At 60.7% G+C, this 25,551-nt stretch overlaps 1 protein-coding gene across 1 annotated transcript in view; it reads left to right on the top strand.

The window, feature by feature from the left end:
• Nucleotides 1–3,726: 3,726 nt before the first annotated feature.
• The window catches only part of ITPR3 (inositol 1,4,5-trisphosphate receptor type 3), a 35,980-nt gene continuing 14,155 nt past the window's right edge, over nucleotides 3,727–25,551 (top strand). The window contains exons 1-28 of the mRNA XM_050326775.1: nucleotides 3,727–4,158; nucleotides 9,816–9,886; nucleotides 12,763–12,884; nucleotides 15,332–15,418; nucleotides 15,508–15,666; nucleotides 15,775–15,873; nucleotides 15,980–16,063; nucleotides 17,175–17,321; nucleotides 17,407–17,502; nucleotides 18,550–18,600; nucleotides 19,130–19,272; nucleotides 19,439–19,538; nucleotides 19,810–19,970; nucleotides 20,619–20,760; nucleotides 20,962–21,123; nucleotides 21,233–21,405; nucleotides 21,554–21,673; nucleotides 21,768–21,950; nucleotides 22,036–22,287; nucleotides 22,533–22,677; nucleotides 22,838–22,985; nucleotides 23,278–23,474; nucleotides 23,574–23,703; nucleotides 23,962–24,019; nucleotides 24,220–24,385; nucleotides 24,552–24,716; nucleotides 24,911–24,979; nucleotides 25,386–25,511. Of these exons, the coding sequence (XP_050182732.1) occupies nucleotides 4,070–4,158; nucleotides 9,816–9,886; nucleotides 12,763–12,884; nucleotides 15,332–15,418; nucleotides 15,508–15,666; nucleotides 15,775–15,873; nucleotides 15,980–16,063; nucleotides 17,175–17,321; nucleotides 17,407–17,502; nucleotides 18,550–18,600; nucleotides 19,130–19,272; nucleotides 19,439–19,538; nucleotides 19,810–19,970; nucleotides 20,619–20,760; nucleotides 20,962–21,123; nucleotides 21,233–21,405; nucleotides 21,554–21,673; nucleotides 21,768–21,950; nucleotides 22,036–22,287; nucleotides 22,533–22,677; nucleotides 22,838–22,985; nucleotides 23,278–23,474; nucleotides 23,574–23,703; nucleotides 23,962–24,019; nucleotides 24,220–24,385; nucleotides 24,552–24,716; nucleotides 24,911–24,979; nucleotides 25,386–25,511 (3,645 nt within the window). The 5' untranslated portion in view covers nucleotides 3,727–4,069. The remainder of the gene's footprint in view (nucleotides 4,159–9,815; nucleotides 9,887–12,762; nucleotides 12,885–15,331; nucleotides 15,419–15,507; nucleotides 15,667–15,774; nucleotides 15,874–15,979; nucleotides 16,064–17,174; nucleotides 17,322–17,406; nucleotides 17,503–18,549; nucleotides 18,601–19,129; nucleotides 19,273–19,438; nucleotides 19,539–19,809; nucleotides 19,971–20,618; nucleotides 20,761–20,961; nucleotides 21,124–21,232; nucleotides 21,406–21,553; nucleotides 21,674–21,767; nucleotides 21,951–22,035; nucleotides 22,288–22,532; nucleotides 22,678–22,837; nucleotides 22,986–23,277; nucleotides 23,475–23,573; nucleotides 23,704–23,961; nucleotides 24,020–24,219; nucleotides 24,386–24,551; nucleotides 24,717–24,910; nucleotides 24,980–25,385; nucleotides 25,512–25,551) is intronic.

Raw genomic sequence — 25,551 nt, 5'->3', positions numbered from 1 at the left:
CTCCGAGGTAACCCGGAGCCTCAATACCTTTGAGGATGTGGGCCAAAGTCATCCAGTCTGAGAGCTATTTCGGGGGATGGTGGCTGCTCCCGGGAGAGCGTTGGCACAGCCACAGTCGGAGGCGCCGGGCGCGGGCGGAGGCGCAGATGGGACAGGCAGGAGGGAACTGCTCCTGTCTCTGCCGTTAATGAAGTCACCCGAGGGGGCTCAGCCCTGCCCCCACAGACCTTGGGGTGCCTTTCAAACGGCTGCTGGGGGAGGTTTGGGCTTGCAGCTCAAGAAAAGCAGATTTGGGGTGTAACCCTCGTTGCTGCAGATGTGTGTGGCACCCCCTGCACCAAAGGAGCGATCTGCTCAGTGGCAGCTGCTCTGGGCTCTGAAATCCTCACTCAGAAGGAGAAACAGGGTTGAAATAACCCTTTTTTTGGCAGCTGTACTTGGGATCAGTCCTGCCCCAATGCTGCTGCTCTCTGGGGTGGGAGGACCAGGCAGCAGCATGAAAGGCTCCACACAGAGCCCAGGCAGCCTTTGTGCTGGGTCTGTGGGCAGCAGTGGGGTCAGGAAGCACCCAGAGCCAGCAGGACAAGGGGGAAAACTCTCCCCCTGGCCAAAGAATCCCCCTCCTCTGTGTGACCCTCAGCAGAGCTGTCTTGCTCCCTGCTCTGCTCAGCACAAGGGACTGAGTGTCTCTCTTCCTCCTCCTCAAACAAAGGCAGCTACAGTTAGTCCTCTCTTTCTTCTTCCAAGTGGTTTCACCCTTCAGTTCCCAGCCTTGGTTTGGGATGCAAAAGCCAGAGAGGGCTCTGGCAGGGCACTGGGACTCTGCTGGCATACCACAGCCCATCTGCCCCCAGCCAGCAGAGCCGCTCCCTGTCCCCCCCATCTGCCATAGATCAGCTCCCAAAGCATCTGCACAAACTTGAGCTCCAGGTGGGCTCCTGTCCAGCCCCAGCGGGGCTACAGTCCCACTGACCTGTTGGAGGGCTGTGGTGTGGCCACCACTCCACAGCAGGAGTGCTGGCTGCCAGCTCCTGGTGGGAAGGGCGGGCAGGTAAGGGGAGCTTGGCCAGAGGAGCATCCTGTGGGCAGGGCGGGGGCCTGGGGGAGGGAGGGGGCCCTGCAGCTTGAACAGTTGCCTGCAAAGGAGCAATTTCAGCATGTGAAAGGAATGTGGCTCCAACGCTGCCAGGGATGGAGGCTGTGCCTTAGGGATAGGGATGAGTGCTGCCGGCCTGACTCACCGGCTGCCTCCCCGCAGCCGCTTCCTCTCCGGGAGGCAGAAACTCCCAATTTTTCTGTGTCATGTGGCTTAAAGTAGGGGGTAAGGAAGGAAATGCTCCTATTTTTAACTGTTGTGTCTCCCCAGGGCCTGGGGTCGAGCACTGGCACAGTGAGGTGGCCCCCCTGAGATGTGCCACGAGCTCCCCCAAGGCCAGGGCTCGCACTCACCTGAGCACTGCAGGCTGTTTGCAGCTCCCACGCTATTCTGGGGTCTGATCCCACGCACAGAGTGTCTCTGGAGATGGGGAGCAGCCAAGGGACCCTGTGCACAATGGGGACACACAGGGTGGGCCACAGCTACACTGAGGGTGGCTGAGAGCGACTGAGCCACAAGGAAAATGCCCTTTTTTCTTTCCTTGAGGTGACCTGCCCGTGTTGCTCCGTGTGTGGGCAAACCCCGGTGGCAGGTGCTGGGGGGCCCTATTTGTGCCCACCACAGGGACAGAGCTGTTGTGACCCAGGGCTGAGGGGTGGGGAGGGTTTTATCCACCCCAGGTCCATCCAGCGAGGATCTGGACACATAGTGTCACCATCCCCAGGGTGCAGGGTGCGCAAAGGGGGGCACCCCTGAAACATTTTGTGTTCCCCACTCTCAGCTGAGCTGGAACATTCACCCCACAGCACGAGCTGGACACTGGGACCACCCCAGTGTGGGGAGGGGCTGCCTCTGCCGTGGGAGGGATGGACACTTCCAGAGGCTTCATCCAGCTGTTCCCAGTTCTCCTGAGTGGGAGCAGCCAGGCCAGGTGCCTGTTTATTTAGTGTGATGGGGGTTTTGGCATTTCTTGAGGATTTTTCTTGCCCAGCTGTGGCTGGTGGGACTCGCATGGCACAGCCATGGGCAGGGTGAGGTGCCCTCGGCTGAGGCACCGCCCATGTCTGGGATCAAAGCAGCTGATCTGGGCATGAAGTTTTGGTCTTTGGTTCCTTGGGGCTTTCCTTGAGCTGCTGTTGTGAAACCTTCATTTGCTTCTAACAGCAGCAAGTTGGTTTTTTTTTTTCTCTCATGATCTTCTCTTTTCCCCCTCTGTTGCCCTGAGATAAAGGCTTCTAAATTTGTCCTGTGCTGAAAACGCAGCTAATCCTGATGGACCTGAATTCGCATCTCCCCCCAGAGGAATTGCACTAATTTTTTTCCCTTTGTTCTGCCAGGGGACCTGTCCGTTTCCTAGTGGAAAAAAAAAAATAATCACTATTTAGGGCAAGGTTTATATTCTCGAAAACCCGTGTTTGTTTGTGAGAAAAGAGGACAGGAGGGAGATAAATGAGAAAAGCATCATGGCTTTTTTTTTTTTTTTTCCCTTCTGATATTGTTTTTACAGCAGGCAAGTTTTAATTAAAGTGAGGAACTAGGTCGCCTGTGCTGTCCAGAAGATGCTCTGAGGACGTGGTCCTTTCCCACCAGTGGTACACTGGGAGCCCAGAGCTGCTGGCCCAGCCTGGCAGTGACAGCTTGATTGTGGACAAGCTCCTTACAGGCTGCAGGGATGGGGTGGGCTCTGGAAGGGTGGGGGTCTCCTTCCTGCCCAGGTGGTAATGGGTGGGTTGGGTGTGGCATTTTGGGGTGCCGGGTGAAGCCCGTGTCGGGCTGGGCAGGGCTGCGGTGTCAGCCCGGTGTAGGGATGCAGGGGAACAGCCCGTACCTGGAGCAGGTGAGCTCAGGAGGGGACGGTGAGAGGCAAAGCAGGTGTGAACTGGCCCTGCTGGGTGCCGAGAGCTCGCAGGAGGAGCCTGGGCTTCAGGAAGCCGCAAGTGCTCGCCTGGGGCAGAAAAATCCAGCGAGAGCCGCCTTGTCCTCACCTGGGGCTCTCCCGGCCCCGGGCGGTGCAGGATCCTGTGCCGGCCCCGGGCTGGGAACGCGCTGGGCAAAGGGACAGGGACGGGGAGCTGCGGCTGCCGCTGCGCTCCTGCTGCCCAGGGAGGAGGAGGAGGAGGAGGAGGATGGAGCGAAGGGCCAGAGCAGGACCGGGGTGGCGGGAGAGGGGCCTGGGGCAGTGGCCGCTCGCTTTTGCCGATGGGGTGGGGGTGGCTGTGCCCACCGCTCCACGTCGGTGCGGGGGGCACCCCGCGACCCCCAGCGCTCCCCAGAGAGCTCCCGGTGTCGTTCCAAGCGGGGCAGCCCCGGCGGGACGGCAAGACCCCCGAGCTGGGGGGCTCCGTCCCGGGGTGCGGGGGCTGAGCACGCCGAGGGGGCGGCCGGGGGGCTCCGTCCCGGGGTTCGTGGGTCGGTGACCGAGCCGGGGGACCCCCGTGGGGGGGCGGTGGCTGCGCCCCCGGACCCGGAGCCCCTCGCGGGCAGCGGGGCGTGCAGCCCCCGCACCCCCGGCCCCCCCGAGAGGAGGCGGGTGCGGGGGTGGGGCCTCTCCTTGCCCCCCCCCGTCCCGGGCGGCCCCGGGTCCCCTCCCCGCACGGGGCTGCCGGCGGGACTTCCTGATCCCGCTGCATTGGCCGCAGGTAGCGCAGCTGTGCGGGACGGGGCACGGACAGACGGACAGAGCCCATGCGGACCCCTAACTGAGCTTCATCCCCCGCCCCCTCCTCCTCCTCCCCTTCCTCCTCCTCCTCTCCCTGGCTCCCTTCCTGCCCAGCACATGTAAAAGTTGTGCGTGGGGCTCCGCTCCCGTCCCGCTCCCGGTGCTGCCGGCGGCAGGAGCCGGGCTGGGATCACCCCCGCCGCGGAGCAGGGACCCCCCGGAGCAGGGACCACCGGGTCCCCTCGCCCATGCTGGATTTCGGCCCGGGAAGGTGACTGCGGGAGGAAGCGGCGCCGCGCCGGGTCGGGGTAACCATGAATGAGATGTCGAGTTTCCTGCACATCGGGGACATCGTCTCCCTGTACGCCGAGGGCTCCGTCAATGGCTTCATCAGCACCCTGGGGTGAGTGAGGGGCTCCCGTGGGCGTTGACGGGGTCCCCGGGACGGACGGGACGGGACGAAGGTGCTGAGCCGGAGCACGGTGGGAAAAGGGGCCGGGAAGCTCCGGGTGCTGCAGCAGGAGTTGGGAGAGATGGTGGGGAGGGGGCCAGGGTGTTCTCGGTTCGCTCCCTGCTCTGGCCGCTGTCAGGGGCAGGATGCAGCCCTGGAAGGACCCTCAGCCCACCCTCCCTGTGGCCAGAAGCTGTTTCCTGCCCATTAGGGGCTGGGGGGATGAAATGAGCTTAAGCAGCGTGAGAGGTCGATGGGGTGAGGAAGGGGATGTGCGAGTGGGATGGCTCGTGCAGCCAGGATCCCTCCTGGGCACGGGCCATTCAGTGCTCCCAGCCCTGTCCAGTGTGGCTGCAGGCTGCCAGCCCCTGGCCAGGCAGTGGTGGCTCTTGCTGTCTCTCCTCGTGGTCCCACATCCCCAGTGATCAGTGGCATCACTGCAGGGTCACCAGGTTCTGCTTGGGGCTGGGACACCAGGGCACTGCCAGCTCTGGGCTGAGTCAGCTCCCTGGACATGGCAGCACTGGCAAGGGGATCTCACTGCCCAGCATGGGGTGACACAGTGGAGACCTCGGGGACCTGTCCCTTGTCCCTCCTGTTTCCATGCAAGCCAGCGGTGCTGCTGGAGCAGAGCCAGGCCAGGACCTTCGTGCCCCTCCATGCACAGGCCTGCTCCTGCTGGCTGTGGGGACAGGCCATGTCCCCTCGGTGGGGAGGGCTCTGGCAGGGCTGCCCTGGGGCACGGGTGGGTTTTTCCTGCCCCTGAGGCAGGGGGGATGTGGGGCCGTGGGGCCATGCCAGTGTGCCTGCCCCACGCTGCGTGGAGGAGAGGCTGAGCTCAGGCAGGAATGCTGACTTGGATGGGATTCCTGGGGCAGGAGCTGCCCGGCTCTATAATCTGTGGTGAATGCACTTGCTCCCACATGCCTCTCCATTCGCACATACCTTCGCCTACACGTGTTCTCTCACCCACCGCTGGGCACGTGCAGCCTCTGGGTCTGTGCCCACCGAGGCTCCCTCCGCCAGGCTGCCCAGGAATGGGGGGCAGTGGGGGGCACAGCTGCCCAGGATGTCCGTGCTGGTGTCGGGCAGCAGGTCCTGCAGGTGCAGCCTGTCTGTGCCAGTGGGGCACATCTCCACAGCCCTTTTGGGAGGGGGCTCCTCGTGCTGCCTGCAGTGCCAGAGCCAGCCCGGGGCAGGGCTGCGGCCTCCGTGCTGAGCACCCCTGCATCCTCTGGGAAAGGGGCTTTGGAGGAGGCTCTGCTGGGACCCAGCACTGGTTGTTGGCTCCCACAGCGTGTCCCAGTGGCTCAGCAGGAGCTCAGGTAGAGGTGTGTGGACTCTGTGGCTCTGATCCCCTTGCAGCTCTGGCCCTCGCATCCCCCTTTCAGCCAAGTGTTTTTCCGGACTTCCTTAGAAGCACCTGAAAAGCAGGACTTGTTTGGGGAGCCTATTCTCCCAGCCCCCAGCATGGCTTCTGCTGGGCAGCCCCACTTTCCCAGGGTTCTGCTTTCTCTGGGTTCTTTCCATCCCCCCAAGTTTTCCCTTGTACTTGGGGAGACCCAACCACACCTTAAATCACTCCTGTGATAAGGGACGGGGTGACTCACTGAGAGTGCTTCTCCTGGCCCTCCTGCCACAGGGACCTCATTTAGCTCATTTGCAAGGCAAACAGCTCTGCCAGCCCACGCTGGCCCGACATCCTTCCTTGTGGAGGGACTGGCTTTGGCTGTGGGATCAGGGGGGTCTGCAGTGGAATCTGTTTGTTTGGGGTGATAGTGTCTCCAGGTGCTGCTCACGGTGTCACGTTAAGGGATGGACACCAATGTACTGGTTCTGGGGTGGGGGGAGCCCTGCAGCCCCTGACTGAGCCCCCTGAAGGGCACTGGCACCAACCCCCCCAGGCCCCCTCTCTGCAGTGGATGTTTGCTCGTGAGCAGGAAAAGCATCCTGGGAGGGGTGGGGTGCTGGGCTAGGTGGGAACGCTGAGCCAAGATACCCAAAGCAGCTACAGTGTCAATCAGCCCAAAGGAGGAGATCACCTCAGAAGTCCTGTGGGCAGAGAGGACTGGGCTAAGGGTGGCCACGCTGCTGGTCACGGTGCCCTGGGAGTGACACAGTCCCTTGGGAGAGCTGGGGGGACAGCAGGGGTGTGTTGGAGAGGCCAGAAGTGGTTTTGGGAACATGGGAAGTTGCCCAGGAGGATTTTGTTTGCTGCCCCATCCCTGGGGGCTCCCAGGACCCACTGGGGGCTCGGGACTGGCAGCGAGGGCTCACATGGGGAGGGGCCAGTGGCAAACCCACCTGGATGGTGAGCGGCTGTTTCAGGTGAAATAACCCCTTTGGTAGCTGTACATGTGGTTGCAGGTGGATTTCAGGGTGGAGCAGCTCAGGGAGATGCAGCTGGTTAAAGGGTAACTCCAGCTCTGCCGGGTCAGGACGAACCCGTCTCTGCAGGGAGGAGGAGGAGGAGGAGTCCGAGTCCTCCCAGCACAGGGACAGCGGGAAAAAGCTGCATTTTTGTGGCTGCCCTGTGCTCACTCACTTTGTTCTTATTGCTCCCTGGGGGCTTAGTGCCCACCCTGCACCCTGAGGATGCCGGCTGGGCTGATCTGGCCCCATGCCCAACAAGGAGCTCTCCTCCTCCTCTTCCTCACCTCCAGGGGTGTGCTCCTGCCTGATTTGTGTCTTCCCTTTTCCCAGAGCCCTCCTTCCCTGGAGCATGGGGTGCTGGAGCTCCCCTGGCACCGTGTGTGCCGTGCCCGGGGAAGGCTCTTCCCCAGCCCGTGTTCCCGCTGCAGGAGCAGCAGCTCCACGTCAGCCCCAGCTGGGCCCTGTCCCCGGGGAGCTCAGGGGGTCTGACAGTGGTGGATTTTGGCAGCACTGGATGAGCTGCTGCTCCCCTGACCTCGAGGAAGGCTCTGCCTCACACGAGGCCAAGCACACTGGCCCCGGGCCAGGGAATCACTTTGTGCTCAGAGTTTGGAAGCACCAGAAAGCCCCTCTGGAACTGGTGAGGACTCCAGGGCTTAAAGCTGGCCAGGTGCTCACCTGTGCCTTGAGGGGCTCACCAGTGCAGGGTCTGGCCCCTCCTGCTCCCTGGGGTAATTTGGGAAGGCAAAGTGTGATGTTCCTGCCCTGCACAGGATCCCCCTCCCGGTGCTTGGACACCGACAGCCCCTTTTCCCCTTAACACCTGGGCAGTGAGTGCCCTCCCATGCCCAGCTCCCACACAGCCCTGATGCTCTGATGGCACAGGGAGCTTCCATGGCCCATCCTGCTGCGGGAATGCCAGTTATTTTACTGGTGGGAGCGTGTCCTGGCTCCAGCCGCCTCCCAGGTGACTCATGTCCACCCTGTCAGAATCCTTTATTTTCAGCAATTTTTAACTGAGGAATGTTAGTCCAGAGTATCAGTTTAATAAAAAGAACACTTTGCATTCCTGCAGAGAGTGTAATCCTAGGATTAAAGATGCTGAAACTGCCTTGAGATTATTAACTAATTAAGACTTCCAGGCTGGCAGGTCACTGTCTCTAATCCTGCCTGGTGGAGGGGTGATGCTGGGCATGGGGAAGGCAGGTGAGCACAGTGGCACAGCCAGCACTGACAATGAGCCTCCTGGGAGGCCTCCAGCTGTGACAGGGGAGGATTTTGGGGTTTTAAAGTGCAGAGATGAATTGAGCCTTCTGCCTCTGTGGGCACTGGTGGGAGCTGGGCACATGCCAAGGTTCAGGGCTTCACTCCCTGAGCCCAACCTGTGGGTTGCTGGGTGCTCAGCTCTCGGTGGTCTGCACTCCCGGGTGGGGGGCTTTGCATATGAGATGTGATGCAGCCTCTGCTCATAGCTGCCTCTGTTTTTCCTATCTCCCTCTTTCCCTGCCCTCCCAAGGCTCCATGCCATGCAGGGAATATGCCTAACTCCTTCCCTGCTGTCATGACCCATGGAAAAGGTGTTGTGTTTGGGCAGAGCCTGGTTGGGAACCTAAAACCCCCTCACTGCCGACACGGAGGTTTGCAGAGCCAAGGCAGCTCTGTCTGGCCACAGCTCACCCTGTTTGAAACCTCGTGGGCTTAGGTTTTTTCCAATCTTCCAGGTCTTTGCTAATTGTTTTTAAGCTTCTGCTGCCACCAGAAGCATTAGATAAATTGCTTTTCTCTCTTTGTTTGAAAACTAAGGCTGATCTCGCGAGCCCTGGGGAGCTGTGAGGAGCAGGCGGGGCAGGAGCAGTGCTGGGTGTCGGAGCACGGTGCCAGCCTGCACCTCCACTGCCAAGGACACAGCACTGCCGGGGTCCCTGGGTCCCAATCCATCAGCACCGAGGCCAAATTCCTCTGTATGGAGCTATTGAAAGGAATTTCCCCCTCCTCCAGAGAGTGGCTGGTCTGAGGGAGGGAGCTGGATCTGCAGGCAGGACATCTGCCTTGTTTTTAGCCCTTTGCAGAGCAGTGCATTCATCTCCACGCTGTTTGGGGTGCTTGGTTTGTTGGGGACAATGAGAGTCCCTTGGGGTTGAGGGGGCAAAGTGGGCTCTGCTGTGCCTTTGCTGCCCCTCACTTCTCCAGGCTGTTCCTGTCCCTGGCCGAGCTGCCCTGTGATGGATTCTCCCTCTGGGACAGTTCCTGTATCCTCTTGCACACTCACCCAGTGCCTGGCTCCGGCCTCCGCAGGTGGGGACACGCTCCTCGCTCCTCTCCCAGGCAGGAGCAGATTTCTCCTGCTTCGCTTCCCGGGGCTGGGCAAAGCGGGCGAGCGGGTACAGCCTGTCCTGCTGGAGCACCCAGTTCCCTTGGGAGCCTCACACAGAGAGCTCTGGGTGTCCCAGCTCCAGCAGCCCCTTGGGCGATGCTCTGTGCCTTGGGCACTGGGCAGATCCTGGTGTTGGGTCGTGCTTTGCTGTTCCTGGTCACTTTGAAAAGCAACCTCCCCTCCATCCCAAAATGGGTCCCCAGCACCCAAGGCCAAGCCTGTGGGATTTTGCTGAATGCTGGGAAAACAAAGAGGTGGGCAGGGAGGAGACACAGAGCCCTGATCTGATGGGCAGAGCCTGCAGCTCTGATCAGATAATAATTAATAACTGGGTTTGGGGGGCCCCTGCCACCTCCATCCTCCATCCACAGCACCTGCACCCGCCGTGTCCCAGTGGGGCGAGTTCCCAGCTGGAGAAGGAGAACCTGTGAATGAAAGTTGAACTCATCACATTTTTGCTGGATTACCAGGGCAATAACAGCAGCCAACACACTATGCCTGGGAGGCACTGGGCTCAGCCAGGAGCTGGAGCTGGGCAAGGCAGAGCCTCGGCACAGGTCACTGAGCAAAGGGCCTGGAGTGGCTGACATTGTGGTTCTTTACTGTGATCTGTATCAGCCCTGTGTGCCCCGAGGGATGGGATGGAAAACGAGGGGCACCCTGTATGGGACAGACACCCCGGAGTGGCTCCAGCAGCCAAGTGCTGATGTGTGAAAGATTTATGGAGTGCAAATGGGTGGGAAATGGGAGATACAGATTTGGGTGCTGTTGCTGTGGCCAGGTGATGATGGTTTCAGGCACAGCCACTCCCCGCTGTCATCCCGCTGTTCCTGACCCTGCTCCCGCTTTTTGTCCCGTGCAGGCTGGTGGACGATCGGTGCGTGGTGGAACCGGCTGCCGGGGACCTGGACAACCCACCCAAGAAGTTTCGAGGTGAGCCTGGGGCAGCTCCATCTCTGCTCTGAATGGCCTTGGGGTTGATGGTGGCCCTGAGCTCCTGTGCCAGGGATAGGGTCTGGGGGTCTGGGAAATGCTGGCTTGTGCCTGCCCCATGTGCTGGGAATGCTCTAATCTCAGGGAAAGGGCCGTGTCCCAGTTGAGTTTGAGTGCCTGGCATTTATAGCCAAGGAGTGTACAGAGAGCTGTGAAATCTCCCCAGACCTGTGACTGTGGTGTTGGATTTGGGATTGGTTTAGGGCAGCCATTCCTTTCATCCCAGCTGCTGTCATTTCATGTCCTATTTTAGAAAAAGTTATTTAAATATCAGTTCCCCCTTCTGCATTGTGCCCCCACCTTTTTTCTGGGTGCATCCTGCAGTGGGGTGCTTTTACCCCTGGGCATCCTCCCCCTCAGGGGTCCTACCAAGCAGTGACCTGGCTCTCCACAGGAGCTGTTGCCACTGATTTTTACATGGGGCTGATTAAAAACCCATCCAGCAGCTCCCAGCATCCCACAGCCCTGGACAGCCCAGGGAGCCATCCCATTTCCTGGGCATCAGTGGACTCTCACCTGGGGCTGGATGGGAAGAGCCGGGAGCAGCCCTGTCCCAGCAGCCACTCCATCCCCTGCCTGGCCAAGGGCGGGTGTTGAATGTCTTTTGCAGGCACAGGTTTGGTTGAGGCTCAGCCCCACTCCCTGCAAACCCTATCAGGATATCCAGCTGCTGGTTTTAATGGCCGGAAGGGTCCCGCTGTGCCTGCTCGATAGCCATCGCCGCGAGCCCTGGAAACAAGGGCTGCGGCTCTTCCCTGCGGCAGCAGTGCAGCCTGGGCAGGATTTTCATGTGCTGCTGCCGTCCCCATATCCTGTGGCCGGACCCTGCCCTATCCTGCGCCGCGCTGAGCGGGAGGCAGGTCGCACCGGGGCATCCCGCTGGGAAAACAGGACCCTTCTCCCGAGATCAGGTCCGAAAGGTTCTTTGGAAACGCCAAAACCCAGCCGGGAGCCTGTTCCTGCAGCCCTGCCCTCGAGAGACGCTCCACACCTCTCAGTTATTTGCTTTCTTTCTGTGGTTTCTCCCCCCTCCAAGGCTCTTCCCAGCCCAGTTCAGGCATGAAAGGAAAAGCAAATCCAGTGCTTCCACCCCGTGCTGAGCCAGCGTCGGGTGGCTCCCAGAAAAGGGGCAGGGGGACCCTCGGCCACACCACTCGCCCCGGTGTCCCCAGTTCCCCTGAGGGCTCGCAGGAGGTTTTGCCCCCACTGCCCTTCTGGGCCGGGGCAGGTCAGCCCCACATCCCCCCGCTGAGCTGCTCATGCAGGGCAGTGCTGACGTGGGAGCTTCCCCCGCCTTCCCTGTTTTCCGCCCACCATCCATCTTGCAGAAAGCTGTCGATGCTTTGGCCCAGATGCCAAAATCTCTGGCTCCCGACACAAACTGTGCTGGACACTTTTTGTGTGAAAACCTCTCCGTGCCTCAGTTTCCCTCCTGGCAGAACCAGGCTCAGCACTGAGCCGGGGGCAGCCCCGTGGGCAGGGCGTGCGTGGAGCCAGGGCTCGGATCTGGACCCACCTCCGGGTGGCTTTGCTGGATTATCTTCCCTCCCCCCAGCTTCAACTTGCCCCCAGGCCCCCTTGCAGCCTAATTAGTGAGGTGGTGGAGCACTCCCGGGGTGCAGGTGCCCCGGTGTGGCCGCGGCCCCGCTCGGGGCGATGGGCACGGGCAGCCAGGCACGGCGGCTCCCGCGCTGCGGCGTCACGGGCTCCTTGGCACGGGCTGTGCCACCGGCAAACAGACCTGTAAAACGAAATGTGAAACTTGGCCCCGGCCCAGCGGCCCCGGCCGGTGAGAACCGCGCTCGGCGCTGTTTGCTCGGCACTCCCAGGTAAATAAATACGCTCTCGCCAGCGCCTCGGGCCCGCCGCCAGCCATGCAAGGGACTTTTTTATTTTCTTTTTGTGTCTGAAGGTTCTGGGCTGCTATTTCAGGCATAATTAGGGCGATTCAGGCTGCAGAGCCCTTCCTGCCCTCGCCCTGTACAGCCTCCAGCCGTGGAAGGGGTCTGGGAGATGTGAGTGCCTCCTTGTCTCTGGACATCTGCTCTCCTGCTTCAGTTCCCAAAGCCTGGGTCTGGGTGTCTGCACTTCCCGCCCCCCATCCGGGGGGAAAACAGACAAACTGGGACAATCTGCAGAGCAGGGAGTCAATGGAAGCATTTGGAGGAGCTGGGATGCATCTTGTGCATCCTTTAGGGCCTGAAATGCAGCTGCTGACACACAGATTTTGGGATTATGCTCGTAGCATCCAACACGGGTGATCCAAGCTCTCTGAGAATGTTCTGGAGGGATGGATGTGTGTACCCCAATGGCATGGCCACCACAGGGTCCATCCACAGCCTCTGCAGGCTCTGGGTGTCCCGTAGGAACAAGGGATGTGGAGATGGTTGCTCGTGTCTCAGCCTCCCTCCCTCCCAGTGGGATCCTCTCCTCCTTTGGTGCAGCTGGGCTTCATCAGAGCTTCTTCTCCCCCTGAAGTTTTCCTTCCCAAATAGCACAACCATTTCCGATGGGAACACTTCTAATCATGAGTCCAAGAAGTGGAGTAATTCCTGGACTCATTATTTATCCTGATTTAAAGCTGACCCTCCAGCCAATACACAGGGATGTGACCTCCACGTGTCCCGGCCGTGTCTCCCTTGGACCCCTGGCAGTGGATGGGGTTGTGGTGGGATGGGGGGACCATCTCCCAGTGGTGCTGCTGGGACAGGAGCCGTGTCCTGGAGGGGCCCTTGCTCCTGTCCCTCGGGGATGTTGGCCCCACTCGGGACACACTGGTGGCTGCTGCAGCCTCACGCTGCCTCCTCTGCTCCCAGATTGCCTCTTCAAAGTGTGTCCCATGAACCGCTACTCCGCCCAGAAGCAGTACTGGAAGGCCAAGCAGACCAAGCAGGACAAGGACAAGATTGCAGATGTGGTGCTGCTGCAGAAGCTCCAGGTGAGAGGGGTGAGGGACCATCCTGCCCAGAGGGGCAGTCCCTGCGGGCTGGGTGGGAGATCACATGCAGACCTCTGGTGATGCTGGTTTTGGGATGAGAGGGGATTTCCACCTGCCTTTCCCCCCTTGCCCCGTGAGCAGCCATTGTTGTGCCACCTCCTGATGCTCCTTGTGCAGAAGAGCTGTGGCAGAGTGGGCAGAGGAGCTCTGTGAGCACAGCCCTGCACCCCCCAGAACCCTCTCAGCACCCCCAGCACCTCTCAGCACCCCGGGCGTGCAGGAGGGAGCCCTGCGGCCAGGACGTGCTCCAAAGGGCTGTGGAAGGGAAAGGCTCCTGTTGACTTCCCCGAGGTTTGGCCAGGGCCCATGTCAAACATTGCACAATGGCCTCAGACAGCTGGCGAGGCCCCACGGATGATTCATAAAACTGAGGCTGAGGAGAGATTCACTAAATCATCTCATCGGGCCTCCAGCCCAGCCCCAGCTCCACCAGAGCGTCCCCAGGTCTGCCTTGGCCAGGGGGTCTGAGCAGCGTCAGCTGGGGTGTCCTGCCCTGCTTTAGGGGTGCTGGGGCAGGGCCGGTGCCCCCTGCCATGTCCAGCCCCTCGTGGTCACTGGCACATGGAAACACCATTTCCCTGCTCCCCCTGGATGGGGGCTTGGAACGTCACAGCTGTCCTGGCCACGGCTGGACCCAGAGGCTCATTTCTGAGCCTGATTGATTGCACCTTGGTTAGGGTTTGTCTTAAAGAGGTTCTGCCGTTTCCTCGCTGCTTCCCGCTGCTCCTGGTGTTTCCAATGGTGTCCAGAGCGGAGCTGGGGCAGAGGGAGCTGAGCACAGCTCTGCCCATGTGGCCACAACAGCCCTGTCCCATCCCAGTGGACACCGGGCTCCAGCCTGCATTTTATCAGGGAGACTGAGAAACAAGCTGAGAACATCTCCAGCCCGTGGAGATGATTCCCTGAGGCAGGAACAGCCAGGTCTCGAGCCCTGCCAGGCAGTGCCCACAGTTGTCTGTACCAGCCTGTGCTCTTCACTGTTGTTTTTAGGTGGGTTTAAGGCTCTGTGTTTTGCTGGCTGATCAATCACAGGTACAGCCCAGGGCAGTGCAGACAGGCTGTGGGGGCTTTCCTCCCCCTCTGCTGATGTCTCCTGATCCTCTCTTCTCCCACCCTTGTGTGCATTCCTGACACTCATCCTTGGGCATGGGGACAGACCTCATTCCATCCCATCCCATCCCATCCCATCGGCAGGCTGGGAACACCAGCCCTGTGGACTCTCATGCTTGGGGCAGTCAGTTCCCACTCCCACCCCACTGCTGTTGGCGAAGGAGTTGCTCAGATCTGGATGGAGATTTAGCACGTGCTGTGGTGCTGGATCTCCTACCAGAGCTGTGTTGCTCCATGGGGTTGTTGTTAAACTCCCAGAGCCACATCAGCGCAGGATTTCTTGGCAGCAGGTTTGTTTTCTTGGTGGCAGCAGCCACCACTGCAGGGCCCACGTCCCTGGGTGGCTGTGTGGGGTGGGAGGGTTACCCCGGCTGGCACCCAGAGCTGTGTGGGGACACCTGCCAGGCACATTCAGAGCCCTCACCTGCTTGGCCACTCACAGAGCCACTGTCCCATCCTCCCAGTGCCAAGCCACGATTCCAGATGTTTCACAATTCCTCTGCCCTCAAGTGAAAGGGGGTGAAAGCAGGATGGGGAAGGGCAGGAGCTGTCCCAGCTCCATCCCTCAGCGCTGTTTCCCATCCCAGCTGCGGGGGAACGCTGTGCTGGTGCTGCCCAGGCTGTGCCCAGGCTGGCGCCGGCGCTGTCAGCACACCCTCGCCATTCCCAGATCTGCTGTGGGAGCAAGTTCCTGCCTCGCTCCGTCTGTGTCAACATCACATCACTGCTCCCACTGCCAGAGCCACCGCATGGAAAATGTCTGTGGTTTTGGAGAGGGGCTGCAAGTGCTGCTGAGCAATTCACTCGTGGGGACTCATCCTGCTGCATCCACTGCAGCAGGTCTGGACCTGCTCCGTCTCTGGGCCTGGCACTGCTGGCACCTCTGGCACGGGGCCCCAGCTCTTTGGTTTGGGGCTGCCAGGAGCCCCCAGTCCCCACGGCCCCCGTGGTGGGTGCATTGCCCCAGTCCTTGTCCTGTGCAGAGTCCTCATTCAGTGCTGCCCTCTGAGACCTGGTGTCTTGGGGGAATTTCAGTGCCATTTTGTCCCTGTCCTAATTCTTGAAGTCCTCAGTTTACATGAGGACTGTTCTCAATGGGTTTCATGGGGCTGCTCAGGGCCACACCACGGTCCTGGGCTGTGCTCTCGGAGGGCCATGGTGACATGCTCTGGGGGCCGGAGGGATGCTGATCCTCCCGTGGCTGAGGGGGCTCTGGGATTTGCTCCTGGGGAGGGAGGAGGGTGCTGCTACACTCAGCTCTTCTCCCTTTGGACCAGCACGCGGCCCAGATGGAGCAGAAGCAGAATGAGACGGAGAACAAGAAGGTGCACGGGGACGTGGTGAAGTACGGCAGCGTCATACAGGTACCGGCACAGGGAAGGGCTGGGGGAATTGTTCTGGGAGGCCTCGGGGGGCTGCAGTGCCACAGCTCACCCAGCGTTTGCTCCTCCAGCTCCTGCACATGAAGAGCAACAAGTACCTGACGGTGAACAAGCGACTGCCGGCGCTGCTGGAGAAAAACGCCATGCGGGTCACGCTGGATGCCACCGGCAACGAGGGCTCCTGGCTCTTCATCCAGCCCTTCTGGAAGCTGAGGAGCAACGGGGATAACGTGAGGAGTCCCTAAATGGCACTGCACAGAGAGCACCGTGCCAGGGCTCGGCTCCCCGCCCGGGGCCCCGTCTCATCCTCGCTCCCCCTTTCCCATTTTGCTCCCCAGGTAGTTGTGGGAGACAAAGTCATCCTGAACCCTGTCAACGCCGGGCAGCCGCTGCACGCCAGCAACTACGAGCTTGCTGACAACGCTGGCTGCAAGGAGGTACTGGGGGCCTGGGCAGGGCTGGTGTCAGGGCTTGCCTGTTGTTTTTCCTTCTTCCTTTCTTTCCTTGTCCCAGGGATCATGACCGTGCTCTTTTGCTCCTTAGGTGAACTCCGTCAATTGTAACACCAGCTGGAAAATCAACCTGTTCATGCAGTTCTGCGACCACATGGAGGAAGTGCTGAAAGGGGTAAGGAAGGAGGTTTGGCTGCTCAGGCCTGGCGGGCTCCAGGGATGCAGCCCCGGTCCCCTGCGGGGACAGGACGTGTGAACAGCCATTTGGCTCTGTGACAAGGGCAGAAAACAGGTCCTACCTTGAGGACTGTAATTCTGGGAGAATTTATCACGTGGAGAACAGAACAGCAAGCAGGAGGGGAGTATTTTAGTATCTCACGACAGCAGGTACCCGAGGGCATGAAATTGCCCTCCGCCTCGGTGTGTTAAATTGGCTCTCGAGGGCAGCCCGAGGCCCACGCGGTGCTGCAGTTTAGCAGTGGCTTCTCGCTGCGAGGACAATTCTCAGCTGTTCAGCCCTGCAGCAGGGCTGGCTGTTGCCTGGGAAAGGAACTTTCCCTGCCGAGCTATTGTTCGGGGCCAAGGTCCTCCAGGAAGCAGCTGGATGGATGTGGATTGTTATGATCTTACAGACCTTCATCCCCAGGCGCTGCGCTTACCCCAGCTTCCCACATCCTGCTCCCCGGGGTGTTAATGCCTTAAACAGGCTGGTGAGCGGAGCCTCTGCCCTCTCCGAGGGTGTAAATGATGGGTTCACATCCATTTGTCTCGGGGGGGGAGCAGAGGGGTCAGTGCAGGGTGTCCCATCCCCTGTCCCCATGCAAGGTACCCACCCTGGGCTCCAGGGGCTGTTTGTGCTGCCTGAGGCAGGTTTTAGCACAGCTCAGGTAGGTCAGATGGGAAGAGGTGACAGTGCCCTGCCATCCTCAGGGTCCCACAGTGCTGCCACACAGCTGGGAGCTGTGCTCTGCTCTGGACCATGTATGGGAGGACTCCCATCCCCTCTGCGGGGTAGGGGCGGGTCACAGGAAGAGGTACATCATCTTGTAGGAGAGCCTGGAGCAATTTCTTCACTGAATGAGTGGTTAAACATTGGAACAGGCAGTGGTGGAGTCAGCATCCCTGGAAGTGTTCAAAAAGCGAGCAGATGGGGCACTTCACAGCATGGTTCAGTTGGCACTGGTGGTGTTCGGATGAAGGTTGGACTTGATCGTGGGGTGTCTTTTCCAACCTTAATGATTCCATGATTCTTTGTCCCTGGGTCTCACCACCGTGTCCTGCTCCAGGGGGACGTGGTGAGGCTGTTCCACGCCGAGCAGGAGAAGTTCCTCACCTGTGATGAGTACAAGGGCAAGCTGCACGTCTTCCTCCGCACCACCCTGAGGCAATCGGCCACCTCGGCCACCAGCTCCAACGCCCTGTGGGAGGTGGAGGTGAGCAGGGAGGGGATGGGTGGTACCTGCATGGGCATCCCAGTCCCTCAGCCCCACGGACTGAGCTCTGCTCTGCCTCTCCCAGGTGGTCCACCATGACCCGTGCCGAGGGGGAGCCGGGCACTGGAACGGCTTGTACCGCTTCAAGCACCTCGCCACGGGCAACTACCTGGCAGCAGAGGTGAGGGGGTGAGCAGAGGGGTGCAGGAGCATGCCCTGCCCTGGAGAGGCTGTGCCACACCTAGCAAAGGCAGTGCCCACCTTGGGCAGGGCAGCAATGCCCAGCATTGCCTCTGGCCCTGTGGCTCCTCTTTGCTCACAGGAGACGTGGGCACCAGGGCTGTGAATGAACATCACTGTCACCTACCTGGTTGTGGGGCTAGCCTTTCCACCCTGTAGTAAAAGGGTTCACCTGCCAAAATGGCAGTTTCTGGCTCCTTTTCTGGCCCAGGGGGCCGGGAGGGGGTGGTTGGGGCTTTTTGTTGCTCACCCTGTTCCAAGGAACTGACTGGCACAACCCGGTGATGACTCATCCTGCTGTCCTTGCCTGGGGAGGGTGGGGGCAAAATCTGGGTCTGGAAACACCATCTGCCAAGTTTTTTTCACTCCTATTTAAGGCACTTCAAGGCCTCCTGATAGAGGCACAAAGGAGTTTCTGCACTTAGATGATGTGGTTTATTTGATACTAATGAGCTGCCACGACCAAGGGTTGTGCTCTGCTGCCAGGGAAGCAGGGGCATCCCGGGGACACCACGTGCCAAAGTGCTCCCTAACTGGAGAAGACACCAAGGGCAGCCCCTAGGGCCCTTCCACCACTGTGGGATGGAAAACAGCAAATATTAGTGCTCCAAAATGGGTGCTTTGAACCCAAAGACACTTGGCTGATATCTGCGGAGAGAAGAAGATCTCAGACTGACCCCTGTCCTGGGCTGATGCTGCTGGCAAGGCCAGCGTTGCTCACTGAGAGCTCAGCCTGGAGCCTCTGGAGGGTTCTTGCAGCCATGCAGAGCCTGGGTCTGCTCCCTGGGGCTCCCCCTGTCCCCCTCACGGGGCCAGAGCCTTGGGCACTGGGTGCAGGTCACGTCCTCCAGCCCCACCTGGGCAGGTTTCCTCTCCGTGATGTGTTCAAGGAAGGCAGGAATAGGGATGACACCCCATGCTCAGGGGTTTGGAGGGACCTCGTGGGAGGACTGACAGCTGTCTTTCATCTCCCTCTTTAACTTTCCAGGAAAACCCAAGTTATAAAGGAGACGTGGCTGAGCCCAAAGCAGTGCCCACGGTGAGCTGTGTTGCAGCCCCGCTGCAGAACCGCTGCTGCCGCTGCCCCAATCCCGCCGGCTCTTGGCCAGTGCCCCAGAGCAGGGAAATGCCCCAAACAGAGCCCGCTGGGGGACGTGCCCGTGCCTGGGGCCGAGGCTGCCCCGCTGCCAGCACAGCTTCCCACACCCCCACACTCAGAGCAGTGTCCCCGTGTCCCGCTCCGGAGAGGGCCCTGCCGAAACCTGTCAGAGGGGTCCCGGTGCATGTGGGCTCCCCAGGCCACGGGGAAGTGCTGGTAGATGAGACAGTTGGACGTTCAGGGGGTTTTTTTTCGTTGCTGCTGGTGAGGTTTGGAGAAGGGGGGGCCTCGTAGCTCAGGTGCCTCCCGCCGCGCTTGTGCTCTGCAGCCCCTCGTGCGTGACCGCGGCTCAGCCCCGCGGCCGAGCAAAGCTCGGTGTGTGCCCCGCTGCCACGGGCACAGGGCTCCGGGCTCGGGGGCAGCCTGGGCTCGGCCCCACCCCGGGCTCAGAGCCCCCGTCCCCGTGCAGGGGAGCAGCAGCCGCGCCAGCCGCAGGAACACGGGCGAGAAGATCAAGTACCGGCTGGTGGCCGTGCCCCACGGCAACGACATCGCCTCCCTCTTCGAGCTGGACCCCACCACGCTGCAGAAGACGGACTCCTTCGTCCCACGGTACGTCAGCACGAGCCCCACAGAGGGCCTGGGGTGAGGAGGGGAGGCTTCAAAGTGTGGGGTGAAATTTTGGGCAGTCTGTTCTGATGGGGGCTGTGCTGGGTGGGGGGGGGGTGCTGTTGTGTCCATGGGGGGGTCACTCACCAGGACATCGTGCTGTTTGCAGGAACTCCTACGTGAGGCTGCGCCACCTCTGCACCAACACCTGGATCCAGAGCACCAATGTGCCCATTGACATCGACGAGGAGAGACCCATCCGCCTCATGGTGTGTCCCCACTCCCTCCTCCTGTGCCCAAATTCATCCCCTGTGCCCCAGTGTGCTCCTGCCCCCCCAGCACCCAGGCCTTACCAGGGACTGAAACACCCTGGGTGATCCAAGGGCACCAGCCTGGAGCCCATCCCAGTCACTTAGAGCCCACTCAGCCCTCCTGATGGGGACAAACAGGGTCACTGACGTCAGCTGGGTGGTGGCAGATTGTGGGGACACGCTCGACACTGCCCTGTGTGTGTGATGCTGCTTCTCCATTGCTTCCCAGCTGGGCACATGCCCCACCAAGGAAGACAAAGAAGCTTTTGCCATCGTCTCTGTGCCCGTGTCCGAGATCCGGGACCTGGACTTCGCTAATGACGCCAGCTCGATGCTGGCCAACGTGGTGGAGAAGATGAACGAAGGTTTCCTCAGCCAGAATGACCGGAGGTAAAGGGCTGTTTCCCCTGGGAGCTGGGGCTGGGCTCCTCCAAGGGCTCCCCAGCAGGATAAGGCCCCTGCCTGGTCCTGGTGCCAGCTCTGTCTTGCTTTCCTGCCCACAACCCAAATCCACGCCTGCCTCTCGCAGGAGCCTGGCGAGGAAACCCGATAACGGCCCAGCCCCGCTCCGGCCCCTCCTTTGCCGCTGGAAAAATATCCGAGGGGCTGGGAGATGGCCCCACGATAGGGGCAGCCACATTAGTCACCGCATTATTTTTAGGTGGGTGGGTTCCTGGTGCTTCCTGAGCAAACACAGATCCCTGTGGGACAGAGGGAGCCGCTTCCGCCCTGCCAGCCCTCCCCGTGCAGGTCCCTCAGGGGTGACCAAGGGGGCAGAGGCATTTAATGCAAAATCCTTGGCACGAGCCGTGAGCAAAGCCCCTGGCATTTACCCTGGCACATACAGGAACCATAGGGGCTGTAGATCCAGCTGTTGAGCTCCATCAGGGAGCAGAGGGTTGGGCAGCTGCTCTCCTGGCAGGCTTCTGAGCCCTGACATGGGCTCTTTGGTCTCTCAAGACCCACCAGCACCCCTGCAGGGACCCGAGTCTGGGCAGGTGAGCAGCCCCAGCCCACTTGCACTGTGCCCCTTCACAGGTTTGTGATCCAGCTGTTGGAGGACTTGGTGTTCTTCGTCAGCGACGTCCCCAACAATGGCCAGAACGTGCTGGACATCGTGGTGACCAAGCCCAACCGGGAGCGGCAGAAGCTGATGCGGGAGCAGAACATCCTGAAGCAGGTGGGTATCCCTGGGGCCCTGCATCCCAGCAAGGCTGGGTCCTGTGGAAATGTCCAGAGTCACATTGGGGGCCAGAGGTCTGGAAAACCCAATGGGGCAGGCTCTGGTCTCCAGCTCGTGCCCCAGGGGTGCACCAAGCCTGCTGTCCAGCCACGCACAGGGGTGGGGCAGGACACAGCACTTATCTCTGCTTTTGGGCAGATCTTTGGGATCCTGAAAGCCCCCTTTAAGGACAAGGGCGGGGAAGGGCCCCTGGTGAGGCTGGAGGAGCTGTCAGACCAGAAGAACGCTCCCTACCAGTACATGTTCCGGCTGTGCTACCGCGTGCTGCGGCACTCCCAGGAGGACTATCGCAAGAACCAGGTGCGTGGGGGTGACCCCCCGTCCCACCACAGGTTTCAGAACCCCGGGGGGCTCCCAAGGTCTCGGTGGGGCAGGGAGACACGTGCTCACCACCTCTCCACCCCTCCAGGAGCACATTGCCAAGCAGTTCGGGATGATGCAGTCCCAGATCGGGTACGACATCCTGGCCGAGGACACCATCACGGCCCTGCTGCACAACAACCGCAAGCTGCTGGAGAAGCACATCACCAAGACCGAGGTGGAGACCTTCGTCAGCCTCGTGCGCAAGAACCGCGAGCCCCGGTGCGTGTGTGGGGGGGCTGTCCCTCGGGGTGTCCCTCAGGGTGTCCCCCAGGGCTGTCCCTTGGGGTGTCCCTCAGGGCTGTCCCTCTGCTCTGTCCCTGGGGACCCCCAGGACCCGCTCTGACAGCGATCTGCCTCTGCTCACCAGGTTTCTGGACTACCTCTCAGACCTGTGCGTGTCCAACCACATCGCCATCCCCGTCACCCAGGAGCTGATCTGCAAGTGTGTCCTGGACTCGAAGAACAGCGACATCCTCATCAAAACTGAGTGAGTGCCACGGTGGGGTTTGTGCCTGGTGCTGCCTCCACCAGCTCCTGTGGTTAAACCTCATCACCCTGGATTTATCCCTTTCCTGCCCTAGGCTGAGGCCGGTGAAGGAGATGTCCCAGTCCCACGAGTACCTGAGCATCGAGTACTCAGAGGAGGAGGTCTGGCTCACCTGGACAGACAAGAACAATGACCACCATGAGAAAAGTATCCGGCAGCTGGCACAGGAGGCCCGGGCTGGCAATGCCCATGACGAGAATGTCCTCAGCTACTACAGGTGATGACCCTGTGGCATCATTCTCTCCAGGTGAGAGTGTGAGGGTTGCATGGCCTCACTCCCTCTCCCCCTCTTCCCCGGGCAGGTACCAGCTGAAGCTCTTTGCCCGCATGTGCCTGGACCGCCAGTACTTGGCCATCAAGGAGATCTCCCAGCAGCTGGGAGTGGACCTGATCTTCCTCTGCATGGCAGATGAGATGCTGCCCTTCGACCTGCGGGCGTCCTTCTGCCACCTCATGCTGCACGTGCACGTGGACAGGGACCCCCAGGAGCTGGTGATGCCCGTCAAGTTTGCACGGCTCTGGACCGAGATCCCCACGGCCATCACAATCAAAGAGTGAGACTCTGGGGCTCACGGGGCCTTTGAGGGGTGGGGTGGGAGGGGGGGTGGCAGATGCCATGGCAGGGACTGGGAGGGAGCATTTGTGGAGTGACTTGGTAGGTCTCAGCCCTCAGAAGGAAGTGGGCAATCTGTCACGGGCATCACTGCTGGCCACGATGGCTCAGCAGCTGCCTGGACAGTGCTTCTGCCTGGAGGAGGAGACATTGCCACCCAGCTTACCCCGACGTCTCCCCTGGCAGCTACGACTCCAACCTCAACGTGTCGCGCGATGACAAGAAGAACAAGTTTGCCAGCACCATGGAGTTCGTGGAGGACTACCTCAACAACGTGGTGAGCGAGGCCGTGCCCTTCGCCAACGAGGAGAAGAACAAGCTCACCTTCGAGGTGCGACGCTGCCGGTCTCTGGCACTGCCAGGAAGTGACACGGTTTGTGTCACTGTCACTGCTACAAGCGAGGCTCTGCTGGGCATCCCTGTCCCCCCTGTTTGATCCTCCTGCCCAGCCCCGAGCGCGCGAGGTCTGGAGTTGCCTTGTCCTTCCCCAGGTCGTCAGCCTTGCCCACAACCTCATCTACTTCGGCTTCTACAGCTTCAGCGAGCTGCTGCGCCTGACACGGACACTGCTGGGCATCATCGACTGCGTCCAGAACCCCCAGCTGATGATGCAGGCGGTCTACAATGACGAGGTGACGGGTGAGTCCCTGTCCTTAACCAGGAAGGGGTTTTCCATGGTCTGCCCACTGCTGTCCAGTTTTGGTTGCAAGGAAACAAGCCACTGGTTTGCTGCCGTGGAAGCTGTGGCTGGGTGTGCACTGGGTGTGCACTGGTGGTGAGCCCTTGGCTGTGCCAGAGAATCGTCCAATCCCTCCTACTCATTCTCTGATGAAATCTGCTGCACTTTCCAGTCTAAGTGGGTCCTTCCTTGGTCCTCTGCCATCTCCCTCTCCATCCACACTAACTCTGCCTGCTGTGGCTGCCTCTGCAGGGAAGAACGTGCGGAGGTCGATCCAGGGTGTGGGGCAGATGATGTCCACCATGGTGCTGAGCAGGAAACAGTCCATCTTCAGCCCCCCAAGCCTCAGTGCTGGGTCAGCCCCAGAGCAGGTGGACAGAGGGAGGAGCATCGAGAACGAGAACATTGTGGTGATGGAGACCAAGCTGAAGATCCTGGAGATCTTGCAGGTTGGAGCCAGTGGGGCTGTGATTTTCTGATGCAGAAGGACAGCTGGCATGAAGAGGGCACTCGCTCACTTCTGCTTCCTTCTTCCTCGCTGCTCCCAGTTCATCCTGAACGTGCGGCTGGACTACAGGATTTCCTACCTGCTCTCCGTCTTCAAGAAGGAGTTTGTGGAAGTTTACCCCATGCAGGACAGCGCGGCCGATGGGACAGCTCCAGCCTTCGACTCCACAAGTAACTCTCCCACTTTGCTCCTGGTACACCCCCAGCTCAGCAAACCCACGGGCTGGCAGGACACAGATGGCAGAGGTGGCAGCTCCAGCAGCCTCCACCCGCCGCTGCTGGCAGGGAGTGTGGGGTGGGAGTTTGTGCAGGTGGGACGAGGTGTCTGCAGTAGATGTTCGGGGTGGGGAGCTGGGCTGGCTGCTGTGGGTTCCTTCCAACACCCAGGCAAGCGCTGGGCACCCCTGAACTCCCTCCCTGTCCCCTCAGCTGCAGCCATGAACCTGGACCGGATCGGCGAGCACGCAGAGGCCATGTTCGGTGTGGGGTGAGTCCCTGCCCCCGGTGTGGTTATCCCACAGGCAGGAGGGCTCTTCCCCTCCTGTCCATCCTGCTGGGAGCTGCGGGTGATGAGGAAGAGGAGGCTCTAAAGGCTAATTGAGCCATGCCCATGAGCCCAGGGGGGTGACTGAGCACAGGGGAGCTCCTGCGGGGCTGGTAACGCCGAGCGCTTCCATCCCGGCTCAGGAAGTCGAGCAGCATGTTGGAGGTGGATGACGAGGGAGGGAGGATGTTTCTGCGGGTGCTGATCCACCTGACGATGCATGACTACCCCCCGCTCATCTCGGGCTCCCTGCAGCTCCTCTTCAAGCACTTCAGCCAGAGGCAGGAGGTCCTGCACACCTTCAAACAGGTGACCCTGGGGGGACACTGCTCTGGGGCACCCCGAGTGCCCCACCCCTGGCTGTGGGTGCAGGATTTGGGGTGGGGCCTGGCCCTTTCCTTGAGAGGGAGGTCTGGGAGAGGAGAGGAGTGGGGTTTGTACCCCAGACTGGAAGCCCCTGGGAATGTCGCTGCAGGTTCAGCTCCTGATCTCAGCCCAGGATGTGGAGAACTACAAGGTGATCAAGTCAGAGCTGGACAAACTCCGCACGATGGTGGAGAAATCAGAGCTCTGGGTGGACAAGAAGGGCAGCAGCAAAGGGGACAGCGCAGTGGAGGGGAACAAGAAGGAGAAGAAGGAGGTGAGAGCCCCAAGCAAGACCCTGGGAACCAGGGTGGGAAAGCAGTGGGAGGCAGAGGGTCCAACCCTCCCAGCTCTCAGTGGGCCGTGCCCCTCTCCCTGGAGGGGGAGGCTGCAGGAGGGTCTGTGGGGTGTCACTGTGCCCCAGGCTTTGGAGAGGCCCAGTGGGACCCTGGTGCTGTTTGTCCCCTGCAGCACACTGCCGACGAGGAGGTCATTGCTCCGGGAGAGAAGAGCAGCGAGAACTATCAGATAGTCAAGGGGGTGAGTGAGAGCAAATCCCACCTCCAGGGCTGTTCCCAGAGGCACAGCCGGCACTGCTGGGGTCACCAGCAGGAAGGGATGAAATCCTGCGGTGATTTCCAAGCTCTTCTGGGGTTCAGCAGAAACGAGTCCAAGCCAGGGCTTCTTCCTGCCAGCTCAGCACAGGGAGGAGCCCTCACATCCCCAGGGCTGTGAGTGAGCCCTGCACTGGGGGGACGGGAGGGCACTGGGTGGGTGACAGGTACGAGGGCTCTGCGTGGTGCTGCAGGGAGGATTTGTGAGAGAGTGCCAGGGAGCACTGGGGTTTGTGGAAGAAGCATCTGGATTGCAAGCAAGCCCCAGTGCTGGTGGCCATCCTGAGGGGCCCCACGCTCAGCTCCTCTCCACTGTGGTCCCTCTGCCCCAGATCCTGGAGCGGCTCAATAAGATGTGCGGGGTCGGGGAGCAGGTGCGCAAGAAGCAGCAGCGGCTGCTCAAGAACATGGACGCCCACAAAGTGATGCTGGACCTGCTGCAGATCCCATATGAGAAGGTGGGTGGGCAGAAACCGACTGGTCCTGAGTGCCCAGGGC

This window comes from Myiozetetes cayanensis, unplaced genomic scaffold (assembly GCF_022539395.1).
Source record: "Myiozetetes cayanensis isolate MyiCay16 unplaced genomic scaffold, myiCay2020 scf32, whole genome shotgun sequence".
Classification (NCBI taxonomy): Eukaryota; Metazoa; Chordata; class Aves; order Passeriformes; family Tyrannidae; genus Myiozetetes; species Myiozetetes cayanensis.
Note: the sequence above shows the minus strand (reverse complement) of the source record. Positions and strands in the feature narration are given on the sequence as shown.